The sequence below is a fragment of the Anomalospiza imberbis genome, chromosome 4 (genome assembly GCF_031753505.1).
Source record: "Anomalospiza imberbis isolate Cuckoo-Finch-1a 21T00152 chromosome 4, ASM3175350v1, whole genome shotgun sequence".
NCBI classification, from domain to species: domain Eukaryota; kingdom Metazoa; phylum Chordata; class Aves; order Passeriformes; family Viduidae; genus Anomalospiza; species Anomalospiza imberbis.
Genome location: NC_089684.1, coordinates 22776070 through 22789538, shown reverse-complemented (window position 1 = coordinate 22789538; position 13469 = coordinate 22776070). Strand labels below are relative to the sequence as shown.

Genomic DNA, 13469 nt, shown 5'->3' with positions numbered 1-13469 from the left:
GAAGTTGTTCCTGAGTGTTTTATTTAGCTTAGTTTTTAACTCACTGTTAGCTCTGTCATTGCTCATTTTATGAAGCTGCACATTTATATGTAATGATTTTCTACTTCATTTACTTCCTTCTGTGTGCAATTTTAGCGTGAATGTTGTTTAAAAGGTCAAAACAAAAATATAAAGTGGTTGTCCAACACTGATCAGAGATTTGGGTTGTTCTGTTGTTAATGTTTGGGTGTTTTTAGTGACTGTCATGTATTTGTCAGAAAGGGGGGAAAGAAATGAGCTGAAACTGGAGGACAATTTCTTCTACAGCCTCATAACTTAGGCATGTTATACATCAAACAAAACCTGCTTCTCACTTTTAATTAAATTTCTGGATGAATGCTCAATTAAATAAGTTGTAGTAAAAAATTGATTTTAAAATCAGACTGCAAAAGCAGGAGAAGATCAAGCCATCTAATTTGTGGCATCTCAGACTTATAGAAGTCAGTACTCTGACTTGTGGCAAAGGAAGCAGTAAGTTTAGAAACCCAGGAAGTGTGGATGATAACACTGGAACAGGTTGCTCAGAAAAGCTGTTGATGCCCCATAAAAGGAAAGATTCATGGCCAGGTTGGATGGGTCTCTGAACAACCTGGTCTAGTGGAAGGTGTCCCTGCCCATGGCAGGGACTAGAAATAAGATGGTCTTAAAGGGTTCCTTCCTATCTGAACCATTCTGTGACTGTTCTGAGGGACTTCAGCCAGATTTCTAGAGTCAATGGTAAGCTGAAATTTAGGAATTGTTGGGATGTCATCTATGGTTAATTCAGTGTATTTGATCACATTACAAATTCAGGGAACACAAATCTCTAAGCATAAGTTGTAATAAATGATGCTATTTATTGATAAACATTGCCTGATGATCAGTGTCTGTCAAAGTCCCTGGCATACAAATTAAACTACTTCATGTGTAAGACACTTTTCTTGTTTTGTACATCAGTTGCCACAGTGTGACCTTCCCAGATCATAGCTGCTGGAATCACAGCAACTTAGCCAAAATTTTATTTCTTGCAACATCAGTGGATTTTTGTTTTGTTGTGTAAGCACTATTTTCTGAAATATATTCCCTTGTGATAGACATAAATTTACTGAATTTCATGAGAATGTTTTCCCTAAATAGTATCTGCAGAACATGTAATCCATTCTTTGTTTCTTATTTTGAAGGAATTAAAATTAAGAATTTGTGAGAAATTGAAGTAACAATGGAATCAAATGGGACAGATGAAAAAAGCAAGAGAAAAAATGAAGACATTGAATTTAAGTCAGTAGAGTGTAAATGTAATCATAAATCCAAAATTGCCTGCACTAAGTCAGGATGAGAATGTCTAAAGGGATCCTGACAAGAGAAACACTGGCAATTACAAAAATTCAAATCAAGAAGATGATGCTTTGGTCTGCCCTAACATGAAATTTTGAAATTAAGTTTTTTTAATGTTTCATGTTTATAGAACCATAGTTATAGTGTAAGGGAAATCTTCAGGTGGCAGTTGCATGTGTTAATGCAAACTTGATACAGCTTCCTCAGGTTTTCCTGTGACTTTAAAGACTTGTTCAGGTTTCATGTGACATTAAGGACTTGTTCCATGGCAATCATAAAACAGTAGCACATTACTCCAGCTCTTCATGCTGTCATTATGGTATATTTCTCTTCATTATTTGTTCATGTCTAAATTTCTGAATTACCTGATTGTTTTGTGTTAAAATATACTGAAGGTGTGATTTTTTTCTCTCAAAGAAGTGACTGGAATGACAGCAGATTTTACCTCTTTGCAATTGTGATAGAGGAGGTCTATCTTGAAATAGAGAAATGGCTTCTGACCTCTATATCCCTATATCCCGTGTTTGTGTGTAGCCTTTTTCATTAGAAAAAAGAGCACGTGTCCATCAGTAGGTATTCAGCTGAAAGGATTCATAGGACACATCAGAGAGAAAGGCCTAAACCTGGAAATAAGGCCATATTGCTTGATGAGAAACAGCTTTTTGGGCATGTTAGCTTTGTCATGTTTGATAGTCAGGAATCTTTTTGGTCTACCTGTGCCAAGTCAGTGCTGTGGAAAGACAGCCCAGGAATTTTTTTGGTTCCGTGTTCCCATTGTTACTGTCGGGAAGATCAATGGTTTTCTTTACAGGGAAAACCAACTAGATCAAATGTGAACTGATACCTTTTATACAAAAATTGTTTCTCTCTGTAGAACCCAATTTTGCCCACTCCAGACCTCACTAAGCTTAGTAAGAAGGATGAAGTCATAAGGCTTGATTTCCTACCAACAGAGCAAGTATGTTTTCACATACGATTTAGCAATTACCAACAGAAGGTACATAAACGATGAAAATGTTCTTATTTCATGCTAGTTTAATAGGCATTTCAGAATAGAAGTGCAGCCACTGCTGGCTGATACAGTGAGGGCAGGAATGCCCTTTGTTTTAGGATAATTGCTTTAATTGAAACAGGTGTACCACAACATTGCAGCAATTTCGCTACTTTGTGATCTCACACTAAAGTTTACAAGTGGCTTTTATAATTTTCATTTCCTTTACTGGAACACCTCAGAGAAGCAACATGAACTGCTTTGAAAACATATTCCATTATCTGCAAGTAGTTCTAAAGTGCTTTCTGTTGTCCTTCCCGTGATGAATGCATTCTGGCTTGCTTCAGGGGATTTTCCTTGCAGAATTCCAGAAACCAAGGGCTGGAGTTGCGTTTTGAGACACATTTACTGGATGTGTGTGAGGTGTGCTGACTGGGAAAATCAATGCCTTCTGGATGGGTGAGGGGCAGTTTACGCTAAGGCCACTCATTAGTGCTGAATTAAATGTTCTCATTCTGTTTCCAAATGTTAGATTGCAGGGGTTGTTTGAAGTGCTAGTGAAACTTTTTCCAGTTTTTATCATATCACTGTTAGTGATCAGGGCAAACAGTGTGAAGAGATGAATGGTTGAGTCTTTGTCAAAAGACTGTGAAGGGGCCAAGAGACTAAAAATATTTAGATTCTAAAGTCTTATTTGAACTAGTATGTATGCTTGTCATTCTCATCCCACATACAGCCCAGATAGAAATGAATCTTCTTGAGATTAGAAGAAAAGTTTTGAAAAAATGTGAGCAAAGAGGGTAGTCTGGGTTATTTTATGCTTCCTGATATTTCTCATGCTCCATTTTTTTTCATTGTGTCATGACTTTCATGACTATATCCATAGTCCTACAGGGTGAAGTAGGTGAGTGTAGTCAACTTGTAAAGTCTTGAATAGCTCTATCCTGTTATTGCTTGCCTGGAAAAAAATACTGCTTCTTTTTTTGTAAATTCTTATCATGAAAAGATACTCATTATAATCCTGGAGAGTGTAGTCTGCTATTCACAAAAGAATTAAAGATGCAATGGATGTCATTCCATATCACTTATGTTGCCCAGATTTTTCATCAATATATTATGAGAAAGCGAGCAAGAGCTTCAGTGCCTTTCCACTTCTCCTTTGAGATACTTAACTACTGTACTTATTTTAACAAACTTTTGCTGATGGACAGTAGTTCATTTCATACTGACAGAGTTCATACATTTCTTTCTCTAATGTCTTTCAAGAAAGATTTTTTTTTTTTTTTAAATCAAACAATCTTCCATTCCCCACATCTGTGACAGGAAGAAATAAAAGGGACAAATTTTATGCTTTGTCTGGCAGTTGATCTTGTCCTTTCTCAGCATTGCTGGAGAACAATTTGAGAGGGTGTTCTCTTCACACAAGTATCAAAGGCTGATGGGATTGAGGTGAGGATTGTAAACAGGCTTGCATTATGTTTTTCTTAGGGCTGGCTGTGGCAGGCTTGGTATGTGGTTATAGGAGCTCATGGGCAGCTGAGTGAACAGCAGGGAATTCCATTGTTAGGCTCCAGTGCCCTAAATGGAAAAGGCTCTGGACAGCCCTGAGAAATATGGTGATCCATCTTTCCATTAAAACTTGGGTAAAAGTTAATGTTCAAACCTGACTTTTTTTTACCAAAATGTCTTACGGTAGTGGAACTGTAGAGCCAATTTTTAAACCCTTTTCTAATTGTAATCAGCCTTATTTAAGTCTAACACAGTCTGTTAGTGCTGAGTTTTGGAAACAACTGTGATGAAATGCAGGTCAGAGATATCTAGAAGTAAAGCATTTCACCTACAAACCTTTGCAAACTCTTGCAAACCCAAAAGGCCTTTAAAAAGAAAGGGGATGAGCGAGTGTCATTCTCAAAGATGAGCATTACCAACTGCTTCTTGGTTATTCCTAAGCACACAGAAATTATCTTTTACAAGATTGCAAGTTTCATAAACTGAGATCTGTTAAGGTGCAGCTACTAGAACCCAATTTTCATTTTGTTTCCTTTGCCTTCCTGGTGTGTTTGGTGCATTGCAGAGTTCTTGAGGTTTCCTTTAACTCTCCATTATATTGTGCTTTTTTCCACTCTGCTATACCTTATAATTCTTGCCATAAAAGACATGTTCTTTTGCCCTATATACTCAAGTTCTTGATTCCTGCTTGGTCTCACAGGATCTCACAGTAGTCTCACAGGATCTAGCAGGTTTTTTCAAAGAGCCTTTCAAATGACATGAGATGTGCTTTCTTGGGCAACCATGGACCAGTACCTAGAGAAGAGTTTTGCTTGACAGAGGAACCCCTTTCAGGTTATGGATGACTGCATAAATTGTCTTCCTATTTCTCATTGCTGAACTAATAGTACATTTTATTTCTACCTTTGAGTCAGTTTCCAAGTAGGAGCAGATGAAGCACAGCTTAATTTTGTCAGGATATGATAGTTTCTATTACATTAACTTTCAAGGGAACAAAATTATTCTCAACTTACATTATATTTCAAGTGCAGTAAATTCAAAGAACTATTCAGTAAGAGATTAAATAACGAAGAGATAAAATATTAAAGAGATGAAATAATGAAGGGGAAAAAACTCTGGCTGAAAATTTGAGCATTGTTACTGAATATTCAGTACTGGGTAGTGTTGCATTAAAGCTAGACTTGATTTTTTTGTTTCAGGTAAAAATAATACTGTTCTAAAGGCATAGTTTTGGTGGGCTTTAATTTTCAAGTAAGCTGCTGGCATATGCATCTTAGTAGAATCTCTGAAGGCAAAAACACAGGAAAAAGCTACTAGTGCATAGAGTGGATTTTTGATGAGGGATATCATAGCTACTTGTAGGGTAAACTTTGATTCCACATTTCAATTCAGGCAAGCATTTCAAAATAGTGGTATTTCATCTTTTAATACAATTTGGGGGAAGTAAGATGCAAGCCTTACATTCCTGCTTAATATTGAAGTTAATGCTTAATACAGAAGGCAGATCAATGTCAGGAAAAAAATGCAAGCTTATAATTCAAGCCATACCCACATTTGGTTTCCCATAGGTAACTTGATAGCACCTGCTGCTTGCTTCAATAAACATTGCACCAAACTGCAGTATGAAAAACCTTGCTCAACAGCATGGCTCTTCCCTCTGTACATAGACAGAAAAGACAAATTAAATAGGGGAGGCATATTGCATTAGAGCTTTGAGATGTGTGCTGCAGAGCCTTTATTCCATCAAGTGTGGTGTTAGATATCTTTCACTTCCCCTTTCTTATACAAATAAAGCTTTCTTTCTCATGTATAAAAATCAATATATTTAAGAAGAAATGCAGTTGAGACTTCAATAAACATCATAAAACCCCTTTCTCATTCCTGCTTAGCCAAGATCAAAGCTGTAGACTGGTGCAGATATTCCATATGGAAGTGGAATTGCTTTGTCTTCTTTTATCCTTTCAATGCATGTTTCTCACTTTTATCGTTAGAATTTCTTGAGTACTGAAGCCTTGTACTTTCCATTTACACAGGGGTGAATGAATATGAAATTCATTGTTTCATTGCAAAAGCCCATGTGCATACCAAAGGTTTTTTTCTTCTCATGCACTGTATGAAGGAACCCCTACCCTGTATGCAGTTCTGGCCTTCTTAGTATTTTAAGAAGGCAGGAGGGTTCACAAAAGTGCAGGAAAAAAATAGGAGGAGTTCTACAATGTTTCATTGTAGTGGGAAGGGTATTAATCCCAGTTTACAAACTGTAATGAAGGCAAGGCTAGGAGTCACTTTGTGGGAATCTGAAGACCTTAGGGGACAGATTTCTGAGAGCAGAAGAACAGATGCTCCTTTAGGATTGCAGAAAGATATGGAATTATATTATGGCCGCAAGCTAGAACTAAGTTAATTCAAACAAAGTATAAAGAATGACTTTTTAAATTTCCTTATGGTGCAAGTATTGTCTTTATATTCATATTTTTAAATAACCGCTACAGTGCTTTTATTTAATAGGGACTGAAAATAGAAGGTACTTGCTTTTTCCATTTTCTGTGATAAGAAACTGTGTGGTTAGACTGAAAGAGTTTTACAGCACTGTTAATACATTTTCTTCTTTTGAAACTGTGCAGCAAGTTGCAGCTTTTTCTTTCTACTTTGTGCATGTCTGTCTATGAGTGTTATGGAAGAGCAGATGATATTCTGAAAACAACTTTGCTGCAAGTGATTTTTTTTTTTATCCCAGCATCATAAACCAAACAATTTTGCTCCGAGTTAAATGAGAAATACCCTGCTATTTTTATTACTATTAATATTCAGCATTTAATCAGAAACAGGTATTTTTCAGATTGCTTCTACCATGGGAAATACAGTATTCACTTCTCCAAATAAATTTTGACAAATATTATCCTGCTTTAATGTACAGTAAGAGTTAGTTAACTTGAAATATCATCAGCTACTACTATGTGGAGCATGGCCCTTTATGATTTCCTGTGACAGAAAACTTTGTGAAATGGTGAGGATTCACAAATCTTGCAAAGACTGCAACAGTCCTCCAAGCAGTTTGTAGACATACAATGGACTCAAGAGACTAAATGATAGAATCCCTATTCTACAAGTTTCAATTAACTTTTGCTGGGTGAGCTTTGTTTCAAGTATCTTCAGAGTAAAGAATGGATGAACAAAGTATAAAAATAATTTATTCTAAAAGGAAGGGAAGACAAATAATTTAAGCATTAATCCTGGACTGGAGATATAGGTTCAATTTCTCATTTTATACATGGACTTACATGGGATCCTTGACAAGTGTTTTATTCTTCTTAGCTACATCTGTACTGTGCTGCCAACAATGCATCCCACTGCCCACATCCTTTGTGTGCCCCAGAAACATTCTAACTGTGTATGCCCTCTGTTTCCATGTCTCCTGATCCTAACAGTGCAGCAGCTTAGGCACTCAAAGGAGCTCTGGTGCCCTGCTGGCAAGCATCAGTCAGGCTACCTGACCCCGAGCAGCAGGCAGATGCCTTGAAGCACAGTGAAGGTGAAATGCAGAAGCTGTATCTGTTCCTCAGCCTCACATTGTTGCTCCATAGGGCTGTGATTGTGAACTGCTCTGGGGCTATTAAGGTACCCTGGCTTGATATATATTGTTGTTGTGTTACTCATCAAATCACAGGTTTTGATGGTTTCACATGACCATCAATTGTCTGAGGTTGGATGGGACATCTGGAAGCTCTCTTGTACACCTAGAGCCAGGACCATATCCAGGCACCTTTTGAGTAGCTCCAGGGAGACAGATTCCACACCCTCTCCAGGCAGCCTGTGCCAGTGCTTGCACTAAAAAAAAAGGTATTTCCTGATGCTCAGAGGCAGCCTCCTGTGTTTCAGCTTGTGCCTCTCGCCTCTGTCTTGAACTGTCATCCTAGTAAATTTATTGAAGAGTATTAGTTGTCCTGCTAGCATCATGTTTTACATCTTAAATGGAAAGAGAACTGAAAAAATACAGTTCTAGATTTATTTTTGTCAGGTCTCAAGTAATTTTCTTAGAATAAGGACAGAAAGGAAAGATCACAAATTGCTATCCTAACACCATGCTGACAAAACATCCTAAACATACCAGTGAATTTTCTAATGAAGTCAGATCATGTTCATGTGTTCAAATACATATTCTTGTCATTAAAAGCTAAGTGTTCCATTTTTAATACTATTGCCTATTTGTCAAGACTCTAGGAGGGAGCAGAATGCGCCAATGTACTCTGCTGCCTACACTGCAGTTTCAATACTTATTCTGAAATATTAGTTATTCAAAATAAAATATCCTGAGCTATTTTTCCAGTATTTCTGTGGATGATCTTTCTGCCTTGGTCTTAGAAATAAGGAGATGGTTGTCATTTCAAGGTGATGAGCTGATTTCTGCCAAAGGTTAATTTCTTCAGCACCTTAAGTTTTTATTGGGAGGAAACAATCTGTCTTCTGATGTTTATAATGTATTTAAAACACATATTAAATTTTTTAATGATGTTTTCTTCTCTCTAGAAAATACAAAGGACATCCTTGTGATATATGAACAAGAAGCAGAAGAGTGGGCTCTGTATTTAAAATCTCTTTTTGGTCTCATAGTGAACAAAGAAGGAATCTTGCTCTACAACCTAGAAAATTCATCTTTCAAGCACTAGCAGCTACTCTGTTTACTGTCTTATAAATGTAAACTCCTGATACTCTCATGTGGACTTCTTAACTGCCTGAATCAAAAGAGAAGTTATTTTCTGGAACAAGTTCTAAAACCTCCGGATAATGTGGTAATTCTGCTTTGTGGAGTGGAGGATTCAGAAATTCTTTATGAGATACTGACCTTAGATGGAGGCAGCAAAGAGATTTCTACTGATAAGAAACCTGAGGAATATATTTCTGTTGTTAAAGGAATTATTCAACCAGGTAATATACTTGTTTGTAATCCTTAGGTCTCTTGCCTGCTCTCAGCTCTTGCTATTTAGCCAATATTTTGTCTACCAAGCAGAATATTGTGCTTCTCTTTATGTGTAAGGTGCCACTTTATTGGAATGGGAGCTTGTGCTTGAGAAAAAATCCTGCAGCTCAGATGTTTTTATTCAGAGTTTAACCTAGTTTTGGATGCACATGAGCAACCAAGAATATTCTTTTGAACACTGGGGTAGAGAGACCCCAGCTGAATGAGTCACCTAGCTGGATGTCCCTGCTGCCTTGTGCTTAAGCAGGTATTCTTAAGTATGCTATAGGGCTTTAAAACTGTCCAGAATGTTTTCACACAGTCTGCCTATGTGAGATCAGTGTTTTTAAAAGTACATTTTAGACTCCTTCTCTCCAACCATCTTCAGTATTGAATAACCTTTTTCTCAGTACATATCTCAGACTTGATGATTTGGACTCATTTGGTTGTCTGTTTTGGTTCCAGAAGGTAATGTTTGCAATTTCTGTCTTTGTCCAATATGTAGCTTCAGACTGAAGCTTCTTGGCAATTTTTTAATGGGATGAAAACAGTGGGTCTATACTCTGTATATATAGAAAGTAAGTGTGCTTAGATACTATCAGTTGATACATGCACAGGAAATTGCAAACCTTTCTGCAGCAACAAACATTTTCCTAGAAGACACAGGAAAGTTCTTTGCTTAGCTCAATGCATTCACAAGAATGCTTATTACCTGTGCCTTTGGGATGTAAGTGTAATGTCAGATGTTTAGTAGGAGTTCAAATGATCTTTACTTCAACAGTGACCAAAACCAGTGCTTTGAGACATCAGGAGAAAGCTGAATTAATGAATAGTTGTTGAAGGCCTCAGTCTGTGTGTACATCTTTACTGGGAATGCATAGACTGTGGCTAGGATCACATGAGTTCAGTGGACTGAGCTAGATCCAGGACTGGAAGTGGTGATGATGCCTGGTGCTTCAGGCACCAGGCCCTTTTTCACACTCTTAGCTTAGAGCTGCTGTGGCCCTGTTTTTGTGTACTGGTGTGCCCTGGCCATCAGCCAGGCCAGCTCAGATCAGTGCTTGATAGGAGACCTCTGCTCTGCTCTCTGTTGCACAGTGAAAGTGTTCCAGCTAAGAGATTTGCTTTCATCTGAGTGTTGATTTAAGTTCTGAGGAATGAAGATGTGCATGGTTTGTCATTATTTACCTTTGCTTATAGATAATGGTGTCTGTATATATCATACTCTTTTGTAGAATCCTATTAAGCTCTTAGCCTTTGATACTTCTGACAGGGATTTTGATAAACTGCACATCTGGGAAAGATTTTTTCCTTATACTTAAAATTATTTGCTAAGGGGTTGTTGAGTATATACAAGGATTATTTTTCTCCTTGGAGCATATTTTTTTTGCCTTTTGTTGGGACCAGACATACAAGATTTCCCATTTCTCTTCATATGGATCATTTGTCTTCAATCCCTGTTTTTTTCAGTGCTCATCCCTAGACCCTCATATTCTTGACCCTTTTAGAGATAGTAATGAAAACACATTTGTGTATATTCTTTGTGGTTTTCAGTTCCTTGTTTTCCCACTAAACTGTTCATTACTCTTAACTTATTCTTCCAAGCATTTATATCTTCTTGTCTCCTCAGTATTGACAAGAGCTGTCACTCTAAAAGTGACATTGAGTCTGAAAACTCAATAATGTGCTTTAATTATACTGGCTGTACCACATGCCTTCCACTGCAACTTAATCCCTTAGGACAGCAGGCCATTGCCATCCTAGGACTAATGGATGCCAGGGCTCAGGAATGGCCTGCAGGCAGTTAGAACAGCTGAAGATGGATGCTAAATCAGGTTATTATCTCACAGTTTAACGTCCCCCTGGAGAATGTTAACAATGGCATAGCATAGGTGCTAGTAGTCACCAGGCTTCCACTACAGATTTCCCCATATGCAGGAAAGCTCATAGGAAAGGTAGGTTCTTAGCTGTCTCTTCTCTCCTACATGCTATTCTCTTTGCACTATCCCTACAACCTGAGGTGGAAGAAGTGCAAAATATGTCTCATTTTATATGCCCCCACAATTATTTCACCTCCCATATGGTGCTGGTTTCATCTTCTTGGAGCAGAGAGGGCTTTATCTGTTAAAACTTCCTTCTGGCTCTAAAGTACAAAATACTTTATATACTAGTATAAAATATATACTAGTACAAATATACTAGGCAAAAATGAAAACTAATTAAAATGTTGAGTAAAACTAAATGAATCAGAAGATGCAGGGGGTTTTGTACTCAGCAGAGAACTTGTTTGTAATGTGGTTCAAACACAAAATCTGAATGGTTTGTAATGCCTGTTTGAGCATGTTCTTGGAGGAGTAAAGGGAGAGTAAAGACATGGAGAGTGACCTTTCTAACATATATTTCCAGGATGCTGACGGACTTTATTATGTTTATCTTTTGCATGAAGAGGAACACAAATACGTATATTGTTGTCAAGAGATTCCTTTTGCAGGATTTGTTTGTAAAAACATTTCACTGTTTGAAAATGCCACATTCAGATTCTGAATTGGTTTTGAATTTTGTAGATCCTATGCCTATTGCCATAAAAAAGGTAAACCCAGAGAGAAGGAGGAGAACACTAAGAAGTTTTATTTTTCTATGTTAACATCTAAGATGTCCCAGTGAGACTCTAGAATTCTGACTTTTCTCTATCAGCTTTTCCCAATATTGTTGAAAGTAGAATTGGGGAATAGATTTTGCTTGCATCTGTCATTTCCTTTTCCTGTGTCTTTCTATTACTTGTCCTTGGTCTGCTGAACTGTATACCCTTTTTTAGATTAAATTGACATATTTTCAATGTATTAATTCAGTATCCTGGAGTACTAAACATATAGCTGGGGTTTTTCTGTTTAATCCTGAAAGACTTCAATTCAGGCAAGCATGTGTTTATGTAAAGGATTTGTAGATAGGTAATTGCATCTGTAGGTAGTTAACTTAAATCCTTAAATGTCCTCAATTTCTCCTGTATTTGTCCTCAGTATTAATGGTGCAAAAAGAGAACAGATCTTATCTAATACAAATAATTTTCTGTGACACTGTTTCCAAGGTGTGCTTGACACTCTTATTAGACTTTTGGTGGGACTTCTTGGTACAGCTCAGAAGTCATAAGTATCCATTAGTCTGCTTGTGGTTTTATTAGGTTTCATTTTTTAAAGTGCCACAAAAGCAACTCTTGTCACTTCCACTTCCAGCCTTTTCCCCAAGCAGTGATATCCCTTTTGTTCTTTTTAATGCCAAAATATGAAGAGAATTTACTTCTACAAGATTTGATAGTTGAGAACAGCACATCAAATCTGTATGTATCCATTCTTTGTCTGCTATTTTGTTAAAAAGTGAGAGGTACATAAAATAACATAACCCAACTAGAAAATGGTACCCAGAGTCTTTGACAGACCAGGAAAGATTCTCAGAACAAATTTGTAACTTTTACCTGAGACAGCAATATGCCATTAATTTCTGATTGTTTACTTAAAAGGTATTCCATATATCTGCACACAATCTTAATGACCAAGAAGAGTAATGTTAAGGAAACTACTTTTGCAAGTAATAGTATGGTATAGATTTGGACAAATAAGATATTGGCACAGGATGTTTTTCTCTAATAAGTAAATGTGGGAAAAACAGGCTGGGGGTTAAAATAGGGCTTAACTCTTGGAGTTCTTCAGACCACTTCAAATACTGAGGGGCTAATTTGGGATTTTAAGGTAGTGATGTCATCTGCTTATTGCAGAGCACCTCAAATGCCTTTTTTTTTTATTAAAATGACAATAATGTGTGACTGTATCAAAGCACAAGAGCAGAAGGGACATTTTGTTAGTTGGTGTGTACTGCAGTATAGCTCTCATTTCCATTTTCCCCTGACAATGAGTCTTTGAACAGCTCTGCAGGGACTGCTAAGATTACCAGAGTATTACATCTTCCTGAGATGCTGTGCTTCTCCATTCCACACAGAAGGGATGGCAGTGCAGTGATGGGGGTTGGTATGGACTGCCAACAAAAAACTCACTAAGTTGTGTCACTAACTTCTTCCATCTGACATGAGATCCTGGCTATTTCAAAGCAGAAGAGAAACTGAAGTGATTGTCTGGAGGTAGCAACCCTGAATAAGATGTTGAGATTGTCATCCCCTGTAACTTAAACTGTTTGACTTTTTTGCTGTTCCTTCTCTTTATTTTCTGCAAAATTCAGAGAAAACACAACTTATTAGGTTTTATTTGTGAGGTTTGTTAGGTTTCTTAGCAGCTCATGTTCTAATGTATGTAGCTAGAATGCGGTAACCTGTACCCTTGGATTCTGATGTGTCATGTATGTGATGTTTTTTTGTCTTATTTTTGACAATAATTGGATGAAAATTTATTACACCCAGAATAGTGCACTGGCATCTTAAATCTTTTTAGCATTTTTTTTTTTTAGAAAATTTTTTAGGATTTTTTAGCAGCATTTAGGACAAACTCATTAAAATTTTAGTTAATAATAAAAGTCAGATGACTAGAACATAAGCATTATTGCAGCAGCATGTACTAACTTAACATACTGCAATTTTACTTGTTTATTTAGTTTATAGTTTTTTAATTTTAAAAATAAATTAATGGATTTTTAGTCTGCTCTTTCAAGGTTTGT

At 37.0% G+C, this 13469-nt stretch overlaps 1 protein-coding gene across 1 annotated transcript in view; it reads left to right on the top strand.

The window, feature by feature from the left end:
- BANK1 (B cell scaffold protein with ankyrin repeats 1) overlaps positions 1 to 13469 on the top strand; it is a 136688-nt gene that overhangs the window by 11021 nt on the left and 112198 nt on the right. Inside the window, 1 exon segment of the mRNA XM_068187496.1 lies at positions 8381 to 8779. Coding sequence (XP_068043597.1) covers positions 8381 to 8779 — 399 coding nt within the window.